This window comes from Microcebus murinus, chromosome 12 (assembly GCF_040939455.1).
Source record: "Microcebus murinus isolate Inina chromosome 12, M.murinus_Inina_mat1.0, whole genome shotgun sequence".
Lineage (NCBI taxonomy): Eukaryota > Metazoa > Chordata > Mammalia > Primates > Cheirogaleidae > Microcebus > Microcebus murinus.
In genome coordinates, this window is record NC_134115.1 from 71,925,811 (window position 1) to 71,950,869 (window position 25,059).

Here is a 25,059-nt window from a genome sequence, read left to right on the forward strand (position 1 = left end):
TACAGCTAGACAAAATCATCTAGCACGATTTCTTTCATCAATGTTTTATAGTTTTCAGTGTACAGGTCTTTCACCTCGTTGATTTAAGTTTATTCCTAAGTATTTTGTTACTTTTTATTGTTATTGTAAATGGGATTGTTTTATTAATTTCTTTTTTGGATAGCTCATTGCTAGTGAATGGAAATGCTACTAAATTTTATATGTGTATTTTATATCCTGCAACTTTATTGAATTCATTTATTAGTTCTAAGGTTTTTTTGTGAAGTCTTTAGGATTTTCTATACATAATATCTATAGCCTGAAAACACGGACGATTTAAGTTTTTCTTTTCCAATTTGAATGCCTTTTATCTCTTTTCCTTGCCTAATTTCTCTGGCATAACAAATATTAATGGCAGTAGGCTAAGTAGATAAAATTTAGTAACCAAATCTCCTAGTCACAATCCTATGGGTGGTAAAAGCTATGGCTGAACATAAATGATAGTGATTAAATGGTGAAATCTTCGTGTTTTAGGGTCAATAGTTCCTGATGCTATCATTGCCTGCCCTTCCTTCATCTCCATAGACAACTAGAGTACTCCTGGGAGTGAGGTTAACTTTAAAGTCAGCAGGTCCTGAGCTTTTTCTTTTACCAGGCACCCAGGAATTAGAAAGGGGTAGTGGCATGGATGAAACCCTGCACAAATTATATGGTCTCCTAGAAGTTCAGGAATACTAAGCTGTGCTCACTGAAGAAGTTACTGTCAGCTGCAGAGAGGAGGAGGCATGCTTCTCTGCCTTCCCAAGGTTATTAGGCAAGGTCCCACCAGAATAAGGAATAAGTTAGGTCCCTAACTGACCTCATCAGTAGACATGTGTACATATTAGATCACCATCTAAGCCTGACTGCTTGCCAAGATTGTTCACACCAACCTGTAAAGAAGTCTGGATAACTCACCCACATATGGCAAGCCATGTCCAGAGTGATCTTTGGCTAGCATTTGCTCTCCCATTCTCCTTCCAGAGTCACCTGATAACCATGTTTGCCATTTCCCTGATTTCTCAGTTATATATATCAGAGAAGAAGATAAAATCACCACATACCTTGACTAGTTTAACCTTTAAGCTTGGTTAGCCATTAGAACACCCACCTAGAAGATGAAGTGTATACCTGCAATGTAGATGTAGTGGTTTAAAGAGAAAAATTCATACTCAGAAGTCAGACAAACCTGCATTAGAAATCCACCTCTATCATTTGCTAATTACAAGATCTGGGCACATTTCTTAACCTTTCATGGCCTTAATTTTCTTATCTGAAAAATAGACATTTATGGTTGCAATGACCAGAGAATAAGTCTGGATAATTTAGGAGAAAATAAATTTATTGGAAGGATAATGGGTAGCTTATGGAATCCTTGGGAACACTAGAGAGCTAGGCAGGAATGAAGGGCAGTCAGGTGTCTAGTACTATAGCCAAGATCTCAACATAGGAACAGCCTGGTCAGGGTGACACAGCTCTGCTGCTGGACACTGGGTACAGACACTGGCACTGCCACACCCAGATACTGGATACTGCTGAAACCACTGCCATGATGGCACACTGCTATTGGCACTGCTGTCACTGAGCACGACTGGAATGAATCCTAACTATTCCCTTCTTTGTATCATTTGTCCCAGATTCAAAGTTCAGCAAAGGCAACTGATTGTTTGGGCTTAAGCCTCTTATCCATACCACCCAGCTATGTGAGTTCAGAAGAGTAGGTATTTGTTTTTCTTGGCTTTTGTAGTGTGCAGGGAACTGAATTCTATCAAAGCTCACAGAAAGAGATCAAATAATGGATTTAAAACATTTTTCAATATAGAAGATAATATCATCTTTGTAAAGATATTTTTTATGATTAATGCTTGTTCATAAAATGGCATCTGCAGTTGTCATCATTTTAAAATTACTTGAAAATCCCTCTGGCAGTAGCATTGAGAGTCCGGGCAGCCTGTGGCAGTAAATTGAGTCAAGGTAGATGAAGTCTGAAAGAATAACAACAGTATCACATCTTTCTCTAGCAGGTGGCTAATGAAATCAGCATTCTCAGCAGGCAGGGTTGAGGGCTTTTTCCCTCAGTGCTATTAAGTCATATGTGAGAGCCTCAGGGTCTTTGAATCATAGCAATCTTAGAATTTTCCGCAGAGTTTTCAGAATGATATTTGATGCTGCTGGTGGGGTTGGGTAAACCAGGAAGAGCTGTTGAATTCAAGGATGTGACCAATCTGTTAGACATCTCCAATAATAGTTTTGTTCCACAGTCTGGAAAAGCCAGAGAAGTAGACACATAGTCTGGAAAAGCCACTGTAACACACTGATGTATCAAAGATGTACTTTGAAGAGGCAAAGGGTGGTATGATAGAGAAGCAGTGTAGTCAGTCTTTGTGAACAAGTAGAGAGGTGGGTAAAGACATGACATGCTGATTGAATGATTCAAAAAGTGACTATTGCAACAAATGGGAGTGCTGGCATCCCTTTCTTTTCTGTTTGTGTTTTTGTTGTTTTCTTCAAGTTGACATGTAATAATTGTATACATTTATGGAGCACATAGTGATGTTTTGAAACATAATTTGTATTGATCAGATCAGAGTCATCATAGCATATCCTTCACCTGAAACATTTATCATTTCTTTATGTTGGGACATTCAATATTCTCCTTCTACCTCTTTTAAGCTATATATTGTTAACTATAGTCTTCCTACAGTACTTAGAACAATAGAACTTATTCCTCTTATCTAGCTGTAATTTTGTATCCTTTAGTAAATCTCTCCCTCTTCCCCCTACCTCTCCCAGGCTATAGTATCCTCTATTCTACTTTTTACTTTTATAGGATCAGCTTTTTTTAGCTTCCACATATGAATAGGAACATGTGGTGTTTAACTTTCTGTGCCTGGCTCATTTCCCTTAACATAATGTCCTCTAGTTCCATCCATGTTGCTGTGAATGACAGGATTTCATTCTTTTTATGGCTGAATAGTATTCCACTGTGTATATATATGACATTCTCTTTATCCATTCATCTGTTGTTGGACATGTAGGTTGGTTTCATATCTTGGCTATTGTGAATAGTGCTGAAATATACATAGAAGTGCAGATATCTCTTCAATATACAGATTCCCTTTCCTTTAGATAAATGCCCAGTAGTGGGATTGCTGAATCGTATGGTAGTTCTAGAACCACACTGTTCATACTGTTCTTCACAGTGAGTATGATAGTTTACACTCCCACCTACAGTGTATAAGGGCTCCCTTTCCTCTGCACCCTTGCCAGCATTTGTTATTTTTTGTCTTTTTGATAGTAGCCATTCTAACTGAGGCAACATGACACCTCTTTGTGGTTTTTGATTTGCATTTCCCTGATGATTGGTGATGTTGAGCTTTTCTTTTTTATATATCCCTGCTGGCCATTTATATGTCTTTTTTTGATTAATGTTTGTTCATTTCCCAATTTTTTTGTTGTTGTTTGTTGGTTTGTTTGTTTGCTGTTGAGATGTTTGAGTTCCTTTTATATTCAGAATATTAATCCCCTGTTGGATGAATAGTTTGAAAATATTTTCTCCTATTCTGTTAATTGTTTTTTCTCTCTGTTGATTATTTTCTTTGCTGTGCAGAAGCTTTTTAGTTTGGTATAATACCATTGTTTATTTTTGCTTTTGTTACCTGTGCTTTTGAGGTCCTATTCATAAAATCTTTTCTCAGACTGATGTCTGGAAGCATTTCCCCTATGTTTTATTCTACTAGTTTTATAGTTTTGAATCTTACATCTTAGGTCTTTGATCCATTTTGGGTTGATTTTTATATATAGTAAAAGGTGGAGGTCTAGTTCATTCTTCTGCATATGGATATCTGACTTTCCCAGCACCATTTATTAAAGAGGCTATCTTTTTCCCAATGAGTGTTCTTAATGTCTTTGCCAGGAAGTCAGTTGTCCATAGATACAAGGATTAATTTGTGGATTCTCTCATCTGTTCCATTGGTCTTTTTTGTCTGTTTTTATGCCAGTACCATGCTGTTTTGGTTACTATAGATTTGCTGTATATTTTAAAGTCTGGTAGCATGATGCCTTCAGTTTTGTTCTTTTTGCTCAGGATTGCTTTTCAACATGCTGTTCTTATCCAGTGTCTCAATTGTGCTCCAGGAAGGGCTGGGGATCCTTAAGGAGGCCAGCTGAAGTGACCTACTATTTGTCCTCCATACTCATTCTTCATCCTTCTTCTCCTGCTCTGTTCCTGTGGAAACAGACCATTATAAACTCAATGGGCTTTTCTTGTCCTCTAGTTTCTTGTTGGGTTTGGCCAATGGCGAGAACCTGCCAGAAATCGAAGGCATCCTCATGGACTGAATTCTTCAATCAAAGATCTTAGCTCTTTTCACACAGTCATCTCTCCCTCCAGATTCCACCACCAAGCCTACAGAGAGTAAAGAGCAACTGTTGGTGGCTAATAGGTTCTATTCTAATTTTTGTGGTTTCTCAAAACCTTGCACCTTTGTATATCTCTCCTAATTCTACTTTAGTGGGTGATCTATTTCCTTTTGAGACCCTGATAGCAACCCAAGACATACAAACTGATCTATTTCAGTAGGCAACTTTGGGAAGTTCCTGCTAACACATAATTGAATACCCCATTTTTAACTTTAAGTTGGAAATCTGGCATTTTTCTTGACTTTATGATCATATCCTTCTGCTTCTCCTTTCCATATTTATCTCATATTCATCCTTTCCTCTCCATTGACACTATTACAAACTCATTGTCCTTCATGCACAATAGCAATTTCCTCAAATCTGATCTCCACTCTGAGAAATAACTTAGCTACATTTAAGCAAAAGGGCCCCAGAGCATGAGCAATGTTCCCAGTGTTATCTCCTAAACTGGCTTAAACTCAGCCATATCTCTGAACCATTCCCTTCAACAGGTCCTTGATCCCATTGTTTATTTCCCTACCCTCTTTTACCTGCCATTGTCATCACCTGTTTATTGATTATCCTTGTTCTTAATACATCCACTTTGCTTTCTAGTATTACATTTCATTCTCTCTTCTGGAACACTGCTTCCTTGGACTAATATATCACTTACAAATGCCCTTTCCTTCCCTACCCAAAACAAACCATTCAACATCTGTCATTTGGGAAGCTGAGAAGTGATGGAGAAATAAAATATCACACCAGGGTATATGTGTATCAGAATAACTATAGCCAACAACCTCAACCTGTGGGCTCTTTTACTCTCTGGAATGACTGTTTTAAATCTTCTCAGACTTCATCTTCTACTTTATAGAGACAATAGAAGCCATCAGATGAGGACTCAATACACTCTTTGTCATCCTGCCTACAAATTTGCCTACTCATCCTTTCCTCATCATCTTGTATTATAAGACACCGTGCTCAAGATCCTAGCTCCTCCTGCTTTCCCTGAGACCTTGAACTACCTAATCTCTCTCCTGTGGCTTTAACCTCTTTCTATTCATGGGATCCTACACATCATACCCCAAAAATAAATTTTTAAAAATTCTGTCTCCAACCAACTTATTCCTCCAGTGCTACCTAATGTTCCCCTCCCCTTCACAGTCACTCTTCTTGAGATAATCACAGTTGCATACAATCTCCATTTCATCATCTCCTATTTATTTATTGACAAATGATAATTGTATATATTTATGAGGTACAAGGTGATGTTTTGATCTATGTATACATTTTTAGCTGTGTATACATTGTAGAATGATTTAATCAAGTCTACCTATCACTTCACCAACTGTTTTTTTTGTCGGAAGAATGTCAAAAATCTATTCTTTGAACAATTTAAAAATATGCAACACATTATTATTAACTGTGGTCACCATGCAGTGCAATAGGTCACTAAAACTTCTTCCCTTCTAACTAAAATTTTGTATCCTTTAATCAACATCTCCTCTTTCTCCATCCCTCTGTAACTCTCAGCCTCTGATGACCATCTTTCTACTTTCTGTTTCTATGAGATTGACTTTTTTAGGTTCTACATATAAGTGAGATCATGTGGCATTTGTCTTTCTGTACCTATCTTATTTCACTTAGCATGATGTATTTCAGGTTCATCCATATTGAATTTCCTTCTTTTTTAAAGTCATATCTTATTTCATTATGCATATATGCCACATTTTTTTTATCTGTCCTTTGATGGGCACTTAGGTTGCTTCCATACCTTGGCTATTGTGAATAGTGCTGTAATAGACAGGAGAGTGCAGGCAGATATCTCTTGACATACCAATTTCAATTTCTTTGGAGATATACCCAGAAGTGAAATTGCTGAATCACATGGTAATTCTATTTTTTTAGTTTTTTGAGGAACACACATACTATTTTCCATAATGGCTGTACTAGTTTACATTCTCACCAACAGTGTACAAGAGTTCCCTTTTCTCCACATTCTTGTCCACAAATGTTATTTTTCTTTTTAATAATAGCCATTCTAACAGGTGTGAGGTCCTAGCTCATTGTGGTTTTAATTTGCATTTCCCTGATGATTAAAGATGTTGAGCATTTTTAAACATACTTGTTGACCATTCATATGTCTTCTTGTGAGAAATGTTATGTAGATTTTTTTACCATTTTTAAATAAGGTTATTTGTTTTATTGAGTAGTTTGAGTTCCTTATAGATTTATATATTCACCCCTTACAAATGCATGGTTTGAAAACATTTTCTCCCATTCTGTAGGTTGTCTCAGTACTCTGTTGATTTTTTCCTTTGCTGTGCAGAAGTTTTTTTGGTTTGATATAATCTCATTTGTCTATTTTTGCTTTTGTTGCCTGTGCTTTTGAAGTCTTATTCAAGAAATTATTGGCCAGACCAATGTTGTAGAACTTTTCCCCTGTTTTTTCTTCTAGTAGTTTTATAATTTCAGGTCTTAACATTTAAGTCTTTTTTCACTTTGAATTGATTTTTTAATATGGCAGAAGAGTCCAATTTCATTCTTCTGCATGTGGATATGCAGTTTTCCCAACACCATTTGTTGAATAAACTGTCTTTTCCCCAAACTGTGTTCTTGGCACATTTCCCTCCTATTCATTCTTCAATCTATATCACTCTGTTTTCTCCCCTCATTTAGTATCATTTACTGAGAATTCCCTTTATCAAAGTCATAACTGAGCTGTTTATTGGTAAATTCAATAAAAACATTTCAATTATTTCCTATTTTACCTCTCAGTAGTACTCAACATACTCCTAGAAATCTCCCTCTCCTGGAAATGCTCTCTTTCCTTCTTTTAACTTTTATGATATTGTTTTTCTCTATGTCACTAGTCACTCCATGTCAATCTCTCTTTCCAGCTCATTATCAAGACGTTTCCTGCCTCAGTTCTAGGGCTTTCTCTCCTACGCCCTCCCCTTACGCTATAATATTCATTTTTATAGCTTTAATTACAATCTACATGGTTTTTCACTGTTCTTAAAGTTCTTACTAAGATATATAAGATAACTGAATGGCTTCTCCTACCTGCTTCTGTAGTTTTTACCCTCATTTTCTATAACTTAAAGACACTGACATCCATTAATTTTTATCACATCACAATATTCCTTCACATCCATAGGCATTCCCACGTTCTTCTACTACTACTTGTTATGGTCCGCTCCCAGCCCACTGTCTGACTCATTTCTTGTAGGACTCAGTTGCAGTGGCTCTTTCTTAAAGAAGCATTTCTTGAGTTCTCAGAATAGATGAGGTTTACTTTTTACATAATTTTAAGGTAGAGTATATTTCTCCAAAGTACAATTTAGTTATTTATTTATGGAATTGTTTAATATTCATTCCCTTACCAGACATTAAGCTCCATTGGTGGTTTATATTATTCATTGCAGCATATAGTAGATATTCAATATAACTCATTCATTCACTGAACGTTTTCTTTTAAGAGCCCAATCTCAACCTTATAGGTGTAGACCACCCAAAACATGGGTATACCTCTAGTTTCTACCCTAGTATGTCATTCTATCCCTTTCCCCCTAATCTTTCTCTTCCTAGTTTGCTGAATTTTAATCATGAATGGGTGTTAGATTTTATCAAATGCTTTTTATGCATCTATTGATATGATTGTATGATTTTCATTCTTTAGCCTGTTGATGTGATGGGTTACATAAATTGATTTTCAAATGTTGACCCAGTCTTGCCCACCTGGAATTAATGCCGCTTGCTCATGGTGCAGTTATTTTGAATTTAAAAAAAATACAGTTCCAGGACATCTTTTTGACTTCTCAGGTTTTCGGGAATAGACGATCAGTACAGCATTTTTAAACCACTGTCTATGGACCAGTGAGGCACAAAATTATGCCATTGCCCTTTATAATAATAAGAGGTGCTCCTTGTAAAGCTTCACCAGATATATGAGAACATGGTGTAGCCCAGTAGCCCTAACTTGGTGATGTGCTAAATCCAGCATGAGTGGGACTGGTCTCATCAGCTACTGTGCAATTGAATTCCAGTGTCAAGTTCAACGTGGCACAAAAGGGTGCTACTTGCCCTATGAGTGTACTTCCCAGGAATCTTGGCCAGATTCTGAGATGAGAAAGCAAAGATACCAGAAGCAGAAAGGCAAACATAATTGGCAATGACTGTATTATATTAAAGGAAAGACTTGCCATCAGCCCCATGTACTACTAACATGCCCAGAAAGAAGCCAAATAACTGGCTAATGCACCCAATCTCCATTCTATGGCTGAGTGAGCCTACGATTATAAAGAATGTATTTGCCTGAATGTAGTATGGAAGGCCATTTTGTATCCAGGTTCCAAGAACCTTCTATAAGGCATATAAATGGCTAACAGTCCCCAGATGGCAGTGTTCACCCCAAAACTACACTCTCCCTGGGGCTTTCCTCGCCAATGACCGAGCAGGTGGGAGATTTTAGAGCCCTACTTTTCCTGCCCAGTGCAGGAGTTCCCTAACAAGTAATCTTTGCTTGGCAACTTCCCATGGGCATGGATGAGACTTTCTCTGAGCTGCACTGAAGTCTGAGTCTCTTCCTGCCCAACGTTGATTCCTTTCTCCTCTCCTTTCATGGGCATCAGACCTACTTTGCAGTCTGAATGTTCTTAGCTCCCACATTTGCCTTCTCTTCCCTTTATTCTTCACAAACACTTCCCCTGAAAATCTTTGGCATGTGTGATTCTATCTTGGCATCTGCTTATCTGAAGATATGAACAGATACTTGTATGAAGGAAGATATGATTAATAAAAGTTTTGCTATAAAACACTATATATTTCTGTATGTACATATATATGTGTATAAGTACATATGAAAAGATCTGGAAGTATACATAACAAATTTAAAATGATAATTACCTCTAGGTAGGCTATTTAGATTGGGTAGTGGTATGGTTATTTGAATAAAAATGGGTTAGTTATTCAAATGTATGTTTGTATAATAATAAATTACTTCTGTAAGGTTAAACAACAAGACAACAATTTAAAAAAATGATCAATTGTTGCCACAGGGAAGGAGAACTGAGTGCCTAGGGCAAGCTTGAGATTAATTTTTCACTATATACCCTCTTAGGTTGTTTACTGTTTTTTTCTTTCTATACCATGTATATTGATTACATTTTTAATTACTTTTAAAAGTGGAGGAGAGCTGCAGTTTTGCCATCATCACTATGATCACTATGGTGTTCATTTATTAAGTAACATTAATTCACCACTCTTTCTCAAAATTGCTTCCCACTGAAAAATCCAATGTATCCAATTCTTATACATTTGGGAGCAGGAGGTGGCTATAATCTCATGAAGTTTATCATAAATGTGAAAAGATGACTGCCTTCCAAATTTAGGACAGCTTTGGAACAGGACTATATTCTTTCTACTTGTTTTCTAAATGTAGAAATCCAAGAAAGATATTCTATAGGACCTCATTGTTAGAGTATAATAGTATTATTTTGGGGTCCTGGAGATTTAAAAATTAATTTGCTTTTCTTATTATGAGAAGACTACATCTTTAATATGAAATATATTTAGAAAATAAATATACTTATAAATGAATATGCTACTTTATATTTTTAAGCCCATTCACCAGATATAATAACAATAAACATTTTGAGACTTATCATTTTAGATTTTTTATGTATAGTAACTGTCTTAGTCTGTTTATGCTACTATAACAAAATACCACAGACTGGGTAACTTATAAAGAACAGAAATTTATTTCTCATAGTTCTGGAGGCTGAGAAGTCAAAGATCAAGGTGCTAGCAGGTTTATTGTCTGGTGAGGGTCCAGTCACTGCTTCCAACATGGTATCTTGAATGCTATGTCTTCCAAAGGGAAGAAATGTTGTGTTTTCACATGGCAGAAAAGCAGAAGAGAGTGAACCCAGTCCCACAAGCCCTTTTTATAGAAGCATAAATCCATCCATGGGGGCAAAGCTCTCATGACCTAAACAAACACTCCCCATTAGCCCCCACCTTCCAACACTGTCACTTGAGAATTAAGTTTCAACACATGGATTTGAAGGGACACATTCAGACCACAGCAGTAATGTACACATCCATACTATTTCCCTGAAATGTGATAATATATGTATACTTTGTAACTTGCTTTATAAATTCATTTTTTATATATCAAAATTATAAACAAGGGCTATCTGCAAAGTATCCAGCCATTGTTAATATAACAAGAATGCTTACATGGCTGAATACTTTCTGGACAGCCTTTCTACATACATATTTTTAAAAGTCAAATCATTTTAGATGTTTTTTATAGAAAACAATAGCAACCATCTATTCTTCCCCTATTTCCTGTTTATAGGAACCACTTTTTTCTTACATAGACCTCTGTATTTCTACATAACATCTATTACATTTACATTTCTACATCTGTATTTTTACATAACATCTACATAACATCTATTTTGCCATTTCTTAATTGTTGTGTTTTTTTTTTCTGATCAGGGTCTCACTATGTTGCCTAGGCTGGTCTCAAAGTCCTGGCCTCAAACAATCCTCCTGCCTCAATATCCTCAATAGCTGAGATTACAGGTGTGCATCACCACACCTGGCTCAATTTTTTATAATACAACATGTACTAACCTAAATTACTTATAGAGGATAATTATGAAAAAGATAAATCCTTGTCTTCCATTGTAGGAAGTTAATAACTAATGCCTAAAACTGAAAAATCAAAAAGTAACATAATAAGTATACTTACTATGTTAAGCATACTTATTACAAAAAAGAATCAGCTAAAAGATTTGAAAGTTTTTACTTTGATGCTTCTAAACAGATCATCCGACACTCCTGTTCTTTTAGATTTATTTTTACCCCACTTCCAGAGGTATCTGGTATACCAATTCCCAAGCCCTCTGGAAGTTCTGTAATATAAGTTGGGTTGTTTTTCTTCTTTCTCCAATGGCAGTTCACGTTTCCACACTATCAGTTCAGCTGAGACTGTTCTACTCAGTCATGCTCCTGCTAACTTACAACAGCACTTCTTTGCTGTTGTCTCCTCTACTGTTATTTCTGTCTTTGTGAATTTATGACGTAAGAGAAAAATCTTCTTCTTGTAATTTTAATCAGATTTCAGAAAAGAAACACATTCAAAACCCACTCTGCATCCTTACCTATAAATAATTACCTGGTTTTTCTTTTTCTGTTAACCCATTATTACGAACATATTTCTAGGCTATTACATGTTTTTCTGCATCATCACTTTGAATATTTTTATTATTCCATTATCTACATTTAATATAATGTACTTTATCCCAGTTATTGGATATTCCCATTTCCAATTTTTGCTATCAAAATTGACAGTAAAATTAATAACCTATAGCTAAATTTCTGTAAATGGACTCACAAGGCCAAAGAATGGAGAAGCTAACACAAGGAAGGAAAAAAAAAATCTTAAAACAGTGTAGTAAATGCAATGGTAGAGATGTGCACAGTATACTATGGAAGCCCAGAGTAGACAAACCTCATGTAACTTTGGGACAATTTGGAATTTTTGTTCTGGGAAGGCTCCCAGGAGGATATCATGATCAAGCTGAGATAGGTGTGAACTGGGTAGAGAAGAGGGCAATAGCAATTCAAGGGGAGGGAACAGTATAAGCCACTCCTGGAGGGAAGAAAGCTGCATTCAGGGAACCATGAGCAGGTTGTTGAGTATTATAATAAGAAGCATCGATTGTTAAAGATGAGGCTAAAAAAGCAGATTCCAATATGGCCTCATATGTCTTATTAGGAAGGTTTGAGAATATTTTTATGTGATAAGGAGCCACTGGAAGGCTTTTGAGCAGGTGGGGTTATCTGAAAGGAGATTGGAATATGGTAAAACACAAGACAGGGAGAAGCTATGGCTGCATTCAGAGAAGATGAATGTCTGAGGAGATTGGAAGAGCAAGACATAGTTTGAATAAAAGAAGGGAAGAATTCAAGGACTATTTAGTTGGTAAAATCTGTAGGAATTGGAACGAGTTGAATGTGGGGGTGGGGTGAGAGAATGGGAGGAGTGGAGATGAGAAAGACCCAGGTTTCTGGTTTGAATGCAGGGGAGGTATGGGGCTGAATCAGAAGGTCAGAAAATCTATTCTCCAGGGAATACAGTGAAAGGCATCTGATATTGTCCTTCTGCCACTGTCTTAAAAGGGATTCTGAAGGGATTTTCTTTCCCTTGTTCCTCCAGCCCTACACTTGCATGACTGGCCTAAGTGGATACGCACCAGTTGGCTGTGTCCATCATTACAGCCAAGTCTGAGAATTCCTGATTATACTTAGAGCCTGTGGCGCTGCGGACGCTAACAGTCATTAGCTGGCGACCCTTTTGTAAGAAACTATGCTTTAAAATGTAAACGGTGGAAGCATTCTCCTTGCATTGTCCAGAAGGAACTTCCTCCTGCGTGAGCCTGGATTAATCATGAGAGAGCTCGTCAACATTCCACTGGTACACATCCTCACTCTGGTTGCCTTCAGCGGGACCGAGAAACTTCCAAAAGGTTGGTTTGAGCACTTTCGTCGTCTTGTTGCCTTGTTGCAGTTCTGAAGTGTGTGTGTGCTACAATCGGGACTGATTCACCCTATGGCGGGCTTGGGTTTTACTTAGTGAAGTCAGAGTAGAATGTGTGGAGAGGGAGGAGGAGACTATATACATCAGCAATTAGCTGATGGGCTCTCTATTAATATTTCCCTTCTAAGTTCTGCACTAAAACGTTTAGCTGTACAGTGATGCAGAGCCCTCACTTCTAAAGGAAACGTTGGCAGGTAGACTGCAAGTTATCAGGGACTGTTTTGTTTATGCATATGTCAAATTTCAGGGTGGTCTAAATGAATGATGAAAACCTTTTCGCATCAGGTTTGCCAGGAATATAATCAACCCCACTCCCAGACATCCAGAGGGTTTGCTTCTGAACAAAAATCATTTCCATTTTCAGTTTCAGTTTTACCAAACTCTTAATAAACATTTTAGTTACTAAAAAAATCAGAAATACAGAAAGACGCACACCATTGGCCTGTATAATAAAACCCTGATGACAACGGGGTCTCAATAACTTTGGGGCTGGAGTCATGATTTGGCTTGGCAAGAGGCTGCAAAAGTTTTTTCAGAGCCTTTGGAATGTACCGGAAATAACACCACCTCAGGGGAAAGGAAAGCAACTTAAGAAACTGACAAACACCTGTTGCAGTAGCAAGAATGTCCACGGTGAAATGGTTTCTGGCCAATGTATTATGAAACTGAGACTAGTGTATTTCAAACCAGGAAGACTAGAAAATGTGTGATTCTCAAAGTGACTGAAGGCTTCACTGAAATCTTTTTTTAAAAGGACATGAGAAAGTAGATTGGTATCAATTTAGTTTTCAAACTAAATGTGTTGCAATACATTAAAGAGAGTCCTATATCTCAGGACATATTCAAATGAATTATTTTCTTTTTGTATTCTTTTATCAAAACACCGAAACAGTTTGTATTGTGTAAATAAGTGAAGCTAGTATCTGTATGTAGATAAGAAACACCTTTAGATGTTGTGGTTCACTAAAAATTCTAGAGCCACAAGTTCAAGGTTCACATGCAAATAAGATATAGTTTTCTTCCCAAACAATCTTCTTTCATGTATTCTGGGGTTTTTTGTTGTTGCTTCTCTTTTTCCATTTTACTTGAGCAGAGTGGTATCTTTAAATGTATTTAAATGTTTAATTTCCAACTAATACTTTAAGGTATCTTCAGATAAAAGAGAATCTAGATTTTTCACACAGCTAATAATAGCCAGAAAGACTTAACATTGGCTTCATATTATTTTAATACTTCCTGATCACACAACGGATGTCCGGCAAGGCAGCACCTGAATGTTTGGACTTATGGATTCTCTTAAGTCTTATTTGTGTTATTTTAAACCATGCAGTTACATAAAAATGACAGGCTTAAATACTAAAATTTGCTAAAGTCTAATCTTACAAGAAGCAGGACAATTGATTTTGATGCTCCAAATAAGTATTTAGTGCACACACACACAAAGCCCCCAAACCTCTCTACCTGAATAAGCACTAATTTATATTCTAGAAAGAAATTATTTCAGTTTCCAAACTTAACAGATAAAGCTCTTAATTCAAATGCACACTATCTCTATGTTGAAAACTTCAAAATATAGGGACATAGAGGTAACAAATCCAAATATCCTGGCTCTTAAATAAACTAATCAGATCATTAATCTAACTGTCATTAATTAATCTAACTAATCATTAATCATTACTCTAACAGATCATTAATCTAACTTTTATAATTTATTTACTGCTATAATTAGGTTTAAAAAAAATTAAAGTTATTTTTTTCTTAGTCTACTGTGTTTACGGTAAAATCTAAATCAGTATGAGTTTATCATCAACCTTAGCCCAAAACACCATGGCTAGGAGAGCAAACATCCATTTACTACACATACCAGTTTTGATAATAAATAATATTATGAAAACATTGTCCTGAAAATTTGAAATGTTGAAGTGTGAGGAATATATTGGTAGAAAAGAACCATAATAATATGTTATCATTTTAATGCTATTGAAACTAAGGAAAATGTTCTACCCAACCAGCTTCTCTATTCTTGGGAGAAGGTAATAACAAAAAGGAGTTTTTTAGGTGGCATACTTTTTCCTAAGTCTTTTATCATGACTGAATCAAGGAGACTGCACAACAATGTATTACAGAATAAATTGAGTAATTTAAAATAGTTTAAGAGTATTCAGGGGATTCTTTTCATATTCCCTGCACTCCATATCCTCAATAAAGTTAATACCCAACTTTATAGAATTAATAGTCTATTGTTTTAGTTTTAGTTTAATGAAGACTCCTGATGGTCCAAAATAAGCGGAAATCCTAATGTTCAAAGATAAGGGAAAAGTCCTTGGCTTTCTGAATCATTTCAACTAGTAATATTTTCAGTGATGTATTCAAATTCATAAGCCCAAGCAGGAGATTTTTACAAACTGTTAAATATGAAAGTAGCCAACATTTCATTGAATATTTGCCTTAAGCACATACATCAGCAACATTTAATGTTTTATCAGAGAGTATTAAGTATATGATGGGATGTTAAATTCTGTGGGAATATAGTTCTTATAAGCAGCACTAGATTTGTTTAATATGCACAAAGAACTGTCAAAACCCCACTTTCAAAATCGCCCCATTTACTACCTACCATACCTTGAAGTTTTTGGGTCTAAGTGATTTATCTTTAGATATATTTGAATAACCGCCTCCTTTAACTCATAAGTATACGGGAATAGGATTCACAGATTTGACATATGACTAAGTGAGTACCGGCACAGCTGTCATTGAAATCCAGGACACCAAGTCCTGGATGAATGTTTTATATTGACGTGCATTGAGAGAGTTACTCATTACATGTTTGGATAAACACAGTTGCTTTAAATATTATGGAAACTGAAGAACAGAGAAAAAGAGTAGAAGTGTCAAGATTTCTTTAGACTTCACCTTATTTTCAAAGGTGAAGCAGGCAACTTCTCAGTGAAATAGGACTTGAGGTCACCAGAGAGTGACAAGTGAGGGGTGGGATGGGGACCTGAGAGGAATGGTCTCATTCAGGAAGATGAGAGGATTACATGGGCCACGCTGAGGACCCAGCTGGGGCTTGGGACTGCAGCTTTCTTTACGGTGCACCTGACCTGAACAGTTGTCCCACTTTATCCTGCAGTGCTATACGAACACAGGGGCTGCGAAGACAGATGGTTGGATTAAGTGAGGATTGACACTTTCCAGGGTCAGTTCAGCTAAAGAACTAGAGAGTAAAGGAGTTGACATTATATAGCAACATACCATGAGGTATAGGTTGGATAATGAAGAAAGTGAAACAAGGACATTAAAGGCTTGAAAGAGAATGTTGAGATCAAGTTTCATTTTCCTAGTCTCCAGTGTCTTCCTGTGTGTCTTTAGGGAAAACACATAAGTCTCTGTGCGCCTCAGGACCTTCATAAAATGAAGAAATGCCTACCAACACAACAAATAAGTTTATGTATTATGCTGAAAGCTGTCAATGATTGGTGTAATGATCACTCCTAGGCAATGTTCATGTTTTAGGTGAGTCCCTATAAGACCATGTTTTAACCCAAAGGAATACCCCTAGGAAAGGCAATTTCAGAAATTCTAATAGGCTGAGTAGAACTTCTATCTGCCTGTGCCCAGTGCCATTCCTTTTTTTGTTTGTTTTTTGAGACAGGGTCTTGCTCTGTTGCCCAGGCTAGAATGCAATGGCAGGATCATAGCTCACTGTAACATCAGATTCCTGGGCTCAAACAATCCTCCTTCCTCAACCTCCCACATAGCTGGGACTACAGGCATGCACCACCACACCTAGTTAATTTCTTTTTATTTTTTGTAGAGCTGGGATCTCACTATGTTGCCCAGGCTTGTCTCAAACTCCTGGGTTCAAGCAATCCTTCCACTTCAGCCTCCCAAAGTTCTGGCATTATAAGCATGAGCCACTGCACCCAGCCGCAGTGCCATTCCTGAAGGCAAGGACCAAGACATTTCTCTGTTGCAAAGAATTAATGACACAGCATTAATAAGTGTTATTAATTAGCTTCATTAATAAGTTTCATTATTATTCATGAAACTTACAAGTTCACTAATAATAATGAAACTTACAAGTTACAAAGCCATTATAACAAGAAATAACTTTTACTTTATTATATCTTCAGTTAAATAAATGTTCCAGGCCTTGAGATAGTCCAAATGGTGAGCAATACTGCATATCCTCTTTGGAGGATATTAAAAATTTCCAATACCAGTGTTTTCTCATACTGAAAAAAACAACATTGTATTCATAATGTTAGAGAAACATGAATATTGTCCAAGTCTGAGCCCTAATTTTACTAAAACAGAAAGGAACAAACATACCTTATTTCTTTGTACCCAATCATTTGGTCAAGTCAATTAGCAAATAATCAAAAGTTGGTTAGTGGCCGGGCGCGGTGGCTCACGCTTGTAATCCTAGCACTCTGGGAGGCCGAGGCGGGCGGATTGCTCAAGGTCAGGAGTTCAAAACCAGCCTGAGCGAGACCCCGTCTCTACTATAAAAATAGAAAGAAATCAATTGGCCAACTAATATATATATATAAAAAATTAGCCGGGCATGGTGGCTCATGCCTGTAGTCCCAGCAACTTGGGAGGCTGAGGCGGTAGGATTGCTTGAGCCCAGGAGTTTGAGGTTGCTGTGAGCTAGGCTGACGCCACGGCACTCACTCTAGCCTAGGCAAGAAAGCGAGACTCTGTCTCAAAAAAAAAAAAAAAAAAAAAAAAGTTGGTTAGTTAATGGCCATGCACTAGAGCCCATAAAATACAAAGGAAGGGCAATATCAGGTCCTTCTCTTCAAAAGGCTAATATTCAAGTTAAGTTATTCTTTGGTTCCAGGAAAGGATTGTGCTCATTTTCATGTATTTGTTATTCATGTAGTCCTTGGATTGAGAGAAGAAATAGTGCCCTAATTTAAACAGGCTCTGGCTGAGATGAAAGCTGGATAGCAGAATGAAAGTAAACAAGAGACAGTCTGCTGAGTCAACAAATGTTATTAAATACAACTATGTGATTGCATCAGTAAAAATTTGAAAGCAGATTTGGATAATTTGGAAATATGGGCAAAATGGACTTAATCACCTACATTCTGTCTATAGAAATTGATATTGATGTAAATCTTCCTTTTTCTTTGTGTATAACCAGTACTATTTTAAAGACACAGTATGTTTCATAGTTAAGAGACAGAAACTTTAAACCAACTTTAACCCTGAAGTTGAGCTCTATTCCTTCCTACTTTTGTGATGTTTAGACAAATTATTTAACCATTCTCAGTCTTCATTCCTAATCTGAAAATGGGAATATTAATAGTATCTACATTTATGTTAGTTGTGATAAGTGAGATAATGAATGAAAAGTACAATGCATGGCACATAGCAGGTTCTTAATCAATTTTAGATGCTAATATTAAAAACAGTGAAACCTTATATATGACTGCCATGTCACTCACTGAACCTTATAGGTAAGTGTTAACTTAATAAAGTACTTAGTAAGACCTCACATATTTCTCCACGTTTGACTCTTTTAAGATATTCTAATACTTACCTTTTTGCTCTTAACTGATGGTAACAGAATTTTATGTCACCTCAATGGAAAGATAACATTAATAGTTTGTGACTTCTGCATCTGTGTATTCAGTGAGAAGAAACAGATGAATAAAGTTTCTTCTTTTATAAAAATAATACATGGTATTTAAGATTGATTTTGAAAACACAAAATATACAAAGTTTAAAACAGAGACAGTCACTCATACTTCCAGGACTGTTAACATGCTGATATATTTGCTTCCATTGTTTTCTATGTATCTTTTCTTAAAAGTGCAAATAGTATTGTTTATACAATTGTATACCTGCCATTTTTACTTAGCACTAAAACATAAGCATATTCTGTGTTGTTAATACTCCTAAAAACATCATTTGCAGTGACTGGATAAATAATATCCTATTTAGATAACAGTTTGCTAGTATAAGAGCCATTTCTCTGAGCAAAAAAAGGCCCTGGTTTGTTGCACTTGTTGACTTCTGTATTGTAAACACTCCAAACCATGCCCAATTTTAAGCTATCAATGAACACTGAACATTGAGTTGAGAAAGAGCATGTGCAGTAGCATCCTTTATAATTATTTCTACCATACAGACACATTAGATGTAAATAACTTCAAGAACATATATAATAGTAAAATGTAGTTAAATAATTATGAGGTGATGAATTTTGAGTATTATATTACCTTTTCAGTATAATTTATTTAATTATAAGTGTATACAATTTGGTTTTTAATAATGGGTGTATTTAGCACAAAATTCCTGAAAAATTACCAATTGGCTCTTGCAAGCCTGTATAAGCCAGCTCCAAGAGACCACAATTAGAAGACCAAACTGTGTGCCTAACTCTTCTCCTACTCTACCACAATTAGTACAATTTAGTATAATTAATCTGTTTTGTGCAGTGAAAGCCATCTATATGCCTTTCTTTTTTTATTGTTTATTTCTTTTTTTTATTTCAACATATTATGGGGATACAAATGTTTAGGTTATACATATTGCCGTTACCCCACCTGAGTCAGTGCTTCAAGAATGTCTATCCTCCAAACTGTGTGCACTGCACCCATTAGGTGTGAACACACCCATCCTCTCCTCCCGCCTCCCATCTGCCAATGAATGTTATTACTATATGTGCACTTAAGTGTTGATCAGTTAACACTGATTTGATGGTGAGTACATGTGGTGCTTGTTTTCCCATTCTTATGATACTTCACTTAGTAGAATGGGTTCCAGCTCTATCCAGGATAATACAAGAGGTGCTAGATCACCATTGTTTTCTATGGCCGAGTAGAACTCCATGGTATACATATACCACATTTTATTAATCCATTCATGTATCGATGGGCACTTGGGCTGTTTCCACATCTTTGTAGCTTGAATTGTGCTGCTATAAACATTCGAGTGCAGATGTCTTTTTTATAGAATGTCTTTTGTTCTTTTGCGTAGATGCCCAGTAATGTGATTGGTGGATCAAATGGTAGATCTACTTGTAGCTCTTCGAGATATCTCCATTTTGCTTTCCACAGAGGTTGTACTGGTTCGCAGTCCCACCAGGAGTGTCATTTATATGCCTTTCTATATGTGAGATTATTTCCTTGGGATATATTTACAGAGATAAAGATTAACAGTAAATTTGAATCAATTTTAGAACATTTTCATTGCACCTAAAAGAAATCCTGCATCCCTTAGCCCTGCAGTTCCTAACAGTTTTGGCACAAGGGACTGGTTTCATGGAAGACAATTTTTCCACTTATCAGAGCTGGGGGGATGGTTTGGGGATGATTCCAGCACATTACATTTATTGTGCACTTTATTTCTATTATTATTACATCACAATATATAATGAAATAATTAGAGAACTCACCATAATGCAGAATCAGTGGGAGCCCTGAGCTTGTTTTCCTGCAACTAATGCCGCTGCTGGTCTGACAGGAGGCAGAGCTCAGGTGGTGATGTAAGTGATGGGGAGAGGCTATAAATACAGATGAAGCTCTGCTTGCTCCCTGCCATTCATCTCCTGCTGTGTGGCCTGATTCCTAACAGGTACCAGTCTGTGGCCCAGGGGTTAGGGACCGCAGTCTTAGCCATCACCCCTACCTAATTCCTCTACTTCCCCCTCCCCACCCAGTCCTAGGCAACCACTAAGTATTTTGTGCCTCTACAGATTTTCCAATTTCCAATTCTGGATACTTCCTGTAAATGGAATTATATAATATGTGGTCCTTTGTGACTGGCATCTTTCACTTAAAGTTTCCAAGGTTCATCCATGTTGTAGCCTATGTGGCACTTCATTTATTTTTATTGTCAAATAACATATCATTCTATAAATATGCCACATTTTATTTATCCATTCATTCACTTGTGGACACTTAGGTTGCTTCTATCTTTTGGATATTGTGAATAATGCTGCTATGAACATGAGTTGTACAAACATCTGTTTGACTCCCTACTTTCAATTCCTTTGGCTATATACCTGGAAGTGGAATCGTGGGATCATACTGTCATTGTGTTTAATTTTTTGAGGAACTGCCATATTCTTTTCCACAAAGGCTGTACCATTTTACATCCCACCAGCAATGCCGAGGGTTCCAATCTCTCTACATCCTCATGAACATTTATCTTTTCTATTATAGCCATCCTAGTGGGTGAGAAAAGGGGTAGCTTGTGGTTTTAATTTGCATTCCTTAATGGCTAATGATGGTTAGCACCTTTTCATGTGCTTTTTGGCCATTTATAAACTTTCTTTGAAGAAAAGTTTATTCAAATTCTCTGACCATTTTTGTTTGCGTTGTCTTTTTATTATTGAGTCTCCTATTCTATTAATATGCACCTGTGAATTTTGTGTAAATCAGATGTAGCTTAAGCTTCAGAGACTCTCATATACAAGAGCCCTTTCTAAGACGCTCAATGGGCTTCTAGCAATGTGTTCATATGAACATATATTTTTATAAAATTTGGAAAATATTATTCTTAACAGTTGTTAAGATTACTATTTTTTTCTACTCTGACTTCACTTCAGACTCACTTCCCTTGATGTGGATGGCATTGAGGTAGTCACAGAAATTTTATATTTATGACTTTATATATATACTTTTAAAGAGCACTTAAGTTATACAACTATAGGCTGCACACAATCTGGATCTGCCTCTACTCATATATAATAAATTCTAAGTCCTATTCCCCTGAGAGCCTTCTCTTTTAATTCTCAAATGTCTATTTTGGAGGTAAAAACATTCTCTACATTAAATCTTCATTTCTTGTGGCAAATTTCTGCTCTAAAGAGGTACAGTTCTCATTCAGGTAGTTGATGGCATCTGACTGCTTAAGGAAGGATTAGTAAACATTCTAGAATGTTCTCTTTTGATTTTTCCTTTCCTTTCAGCTCCTGTCATCACCACTCCTCTTGAAACAGTGGATGCCTTAGTCGAAGAAGTGGCTACTTTTATGTGTGCAGTGGAATCCTATCCCCAGCCTGAGATTTCCTGGACAAGAAATAAAATTCTCATCAAGTAAGTATTCTGCATTTTTTCTGGTAAGAATGTGCACTGCTGCCTTGCAGTTTATCTCTGACATAAATGCAACCACAGCTCTTGGCTGTATTAAAAGTTACCTTCTGGAATTTATAAAATGCAAATTTCCTCATTTTATAGATGTAAGATCTGAAGTTCAGTGAGCTTAAGAAAATTTCTTAAAGCAAAACAGTAATTTAACTGCTATAGGAAGTCAGGGCTATTTTGTGGCTTATTGACATGGAGAAGTAAGATAAGTCCCCAGATTAGAACCTAGAAGAATATTCACAGTAATTAGGAAACACCATGGTACCCTAAATCTGAGGGCACATATTCTAGGACATGCTGGGGAGTTAATAGGGACAAGCCTCATTTCCTGTGCTTCTAATATCCCAATAGAGTGAAGTCTCTTGTCTAGGAATCTGACCTCTAGGTCACCATCTCATCATCATCTTGTTTTTTGTTTTGGAAGTTAGAAGAGATTCCTGATACATAGTGAGTCAGCCTTTTAAGTAAGTGAAATTCCCATTTGGCATAAAGATCATGCTATCCTTTCCTCATTACCTTTGATCAAAAATACTCTAAAATCTGTAACAAAGTGAAATCATGGGTTTTCTAGTAGACAATATTGGTTGCATTAAAGCTAAGTGTATCTTAATCTGTCCGGGCTGCTGTAACAAAAATACCATAGACTGGATGGCTTATAAACAACAGAAATTTACTTCTCAGAGTTTTGGAGGCTGCTAAATCCATGCTTGAGGTGGCAGCAGATTCAATACCTAGTGAGGGCCCACTTCCTGGTTTATAGATGTCCATCTTTTCTCTGTCATCCCATGGGGAAAGGGCTGAGGGAGCTCTTCTGGGTCTCTTTTATAAGGGCACTAATACTACTCATGAGAGCTCTACCCTCATATCCTATTCACCACCCAAAGGCCCTAAGTCCAAATACCATCACATCCAATATTAGGTTTCAACATATGAATTCTAGGGGGACATACCCTTTCAGTCTACAGCAAGTGCTTACACTGGTATCCATAGTCTAGGATCCATGAATTTGGTTGGGGAAATTGGCATCTTTAGTTTCATTTACCTTGAACTGAAATTTAATGTTTCCTTCTATTATACATGTTGTAATGTGGGATATTACCCTATACTTTGGTAGGTACTCTATTAGGCAAGCTATCTCAGAACTTCTGGAACAGGAAGGTTCACAGATTAAATTAAGCAATTTGAAATAGTTTTTAGCATCTCGTGCAATCTGGATAGGCTGAGAATTTCCCAAATCATCAGGTCCTGGTTCCATGTCTGCTTAGCAATTTTTTTCTTAAATTATCTTTTTCCTCTTGAATTTTACTATAAGCAACAAAAAGAAACCAGGCCACAGCTTCAACACATTGCTTGGAAATTTCCCAGCTAAATATACGAGTTTATCACTTACAAGTTTTGTTTTCCATGTAAGTACAGAACACCATTCAGCTGAGCTCTCTGCTGCTATATACCAAGGATCCGCTTTCCTTCCTTTTCCAGAAACATGTTGCTCATTTCCATCTGAGCCCTCACCAGTAGTGCTTTTAACATCCATATTTGGCCAGGCATAGTAGCTCACACCTGTAATCCTAGCACTCTGGGAGGCCAAGGTGGGAGGATCGCTTGAGGTCAGGAGTTCAAGACCAGCCTGAGCAAGAGCAAGACCCCTTCTCTACTAAAATAAAAATAATAATAAATTAGCTTGGTATGGGGAGGAACGCCTGTAGTTCCAGCTACTTAGGAGGCTGAGGCAGGAGGGTTGCTTGAGCCTAGGTATTTGAGATTGCTGTGAGCCAGGCTAACACCACAGCACTCCAGCCAGGGTGACAGAGCAAGACTCTGTCTCAAAAAGAAAACATAATCCACATTTCTGCCAACAGTCTGCTTGTGATAATTTAGGTTTTCTCTAAGATGATTTAGCTGTTCTCTGTCATGTTACTTACTTCCTTGTAAGTCCTCAGGAGTGGGGTCTTTAACAGACATATTTCTACTGACAGTCTCTTTAAGAATATCTAAGCTTTTTCCAGTATGCTCCTCAAAATTTTTCTCTATTCTACCCATTCCCCATTTGCCAAGCACATCCACATTCTTAGGTATTTGTTGCAGCAGCACCATACTTCCAGGGAACAAAATCTGAATTTATTTCTTGTTGTTGCTATAACAAATTATCACAAACTTAGTGGCTTACAGCAACATACATTTATTATCGTTATAGTTCTGGAGGTCACAAGTATGAAATAAAACTCACTGGGTTCAAATCAGTGTGAAGTGTTGGCAGGGCTGAGTTTCTTTGGAAGGCTCTAGGCAGGACTCTGATCTCTTGCCTTTCCCAGCTTCTAGAGGCCCCCTGCATTCCTTGGCCCCTTCCTGCATGTACAAAGTGAGCAACTGCGTCACTTGGGCCTCCACCTCTATTATCATATCTCATCCTCTGACTCTTCTGCCTCCCGCTTCCATCTTTTAAGAATGCATATTATTACATTGGGCCCTCTAGACAATCCAGAACACTCCATTTTATAATTCTTATTTTTTTTTAAATTTATTTTTTTTATTTATTTTTTTTATTTCAGCATATTATGGGGGTACAGATTTTAAGGTTTCAATAAATGCCCATTTCACCCCCTCCCCCCACAAGTCTGAGTCTCCGGCATGACCATCCCCCAGATGGTGCACATCTCACTCATTATATATGTATATACCCGCCCCCCTCCCCATTTTACAGTTCTTAACATCTGCAAAATCCCTTTTGCCATGTAGGGTAACATGAAATCACAGGATCTAGTGATTAAGACAAGAATATTTTGTGGACTGTCATTCTGCTTACCATACACATTTGGCATAAAAAAAAAACCCTTTATTTGGTTTAGAAAAACTCACTTTTTTTGTTTTTTTTTTTGTTTTTTTGTTTTGTTTTTTTTTTTTTTTGAGACAGAGTCTCCC

General features: G+C 36.9%; 2 protein-coding genes across 4 annotated transcripts in view; one reads left to right on the forward strand and one right to left on the reverse strand.

The window, feature by feature from the left end:
- Positions 1-8,635, reverse strand: part of TXN (thioredoxin) — a 335,018-nt gene extending 326,383 nt beyond the window's left edge. Inside the window, exon 1 of the mRNA XM_012736748.3 lies at positions 8,630-8,635. The gene's annotated coding sequence lies outside the window, so the exon portion shown is untranslated. The remainder of the gene's footprint in view (positions 1-8,629) is intronic.
- A 3,884-nt stretch (positions 8,636-12,519) lies between these two features.
- Positions 12,520-25,059, forward strand: part of MUSK (muscle associated receptor tyrosine kinase) — a 103,147-nt gene continuing 90,607 nt past the window's right edge. For all 3 annotated transcript variants that reach the window (XM_012736737.3, XM_012736738.3, XM_012736739.3), the window contains exons 1-2: positions 12,520-12,962; positions 21,966-22,092. In XM_012736737.3, the coding sequence (XP_012592191.1) occupies positions 12,884-12,962; positions 21,966-22,092 (206 nt within the window). In that variant the 5' untranslated portion in view covers positions 12,520-12,883. The remainder of the gene's footprint in view (positions 12,963-21,965; positions 22,093-25,059) is intronic.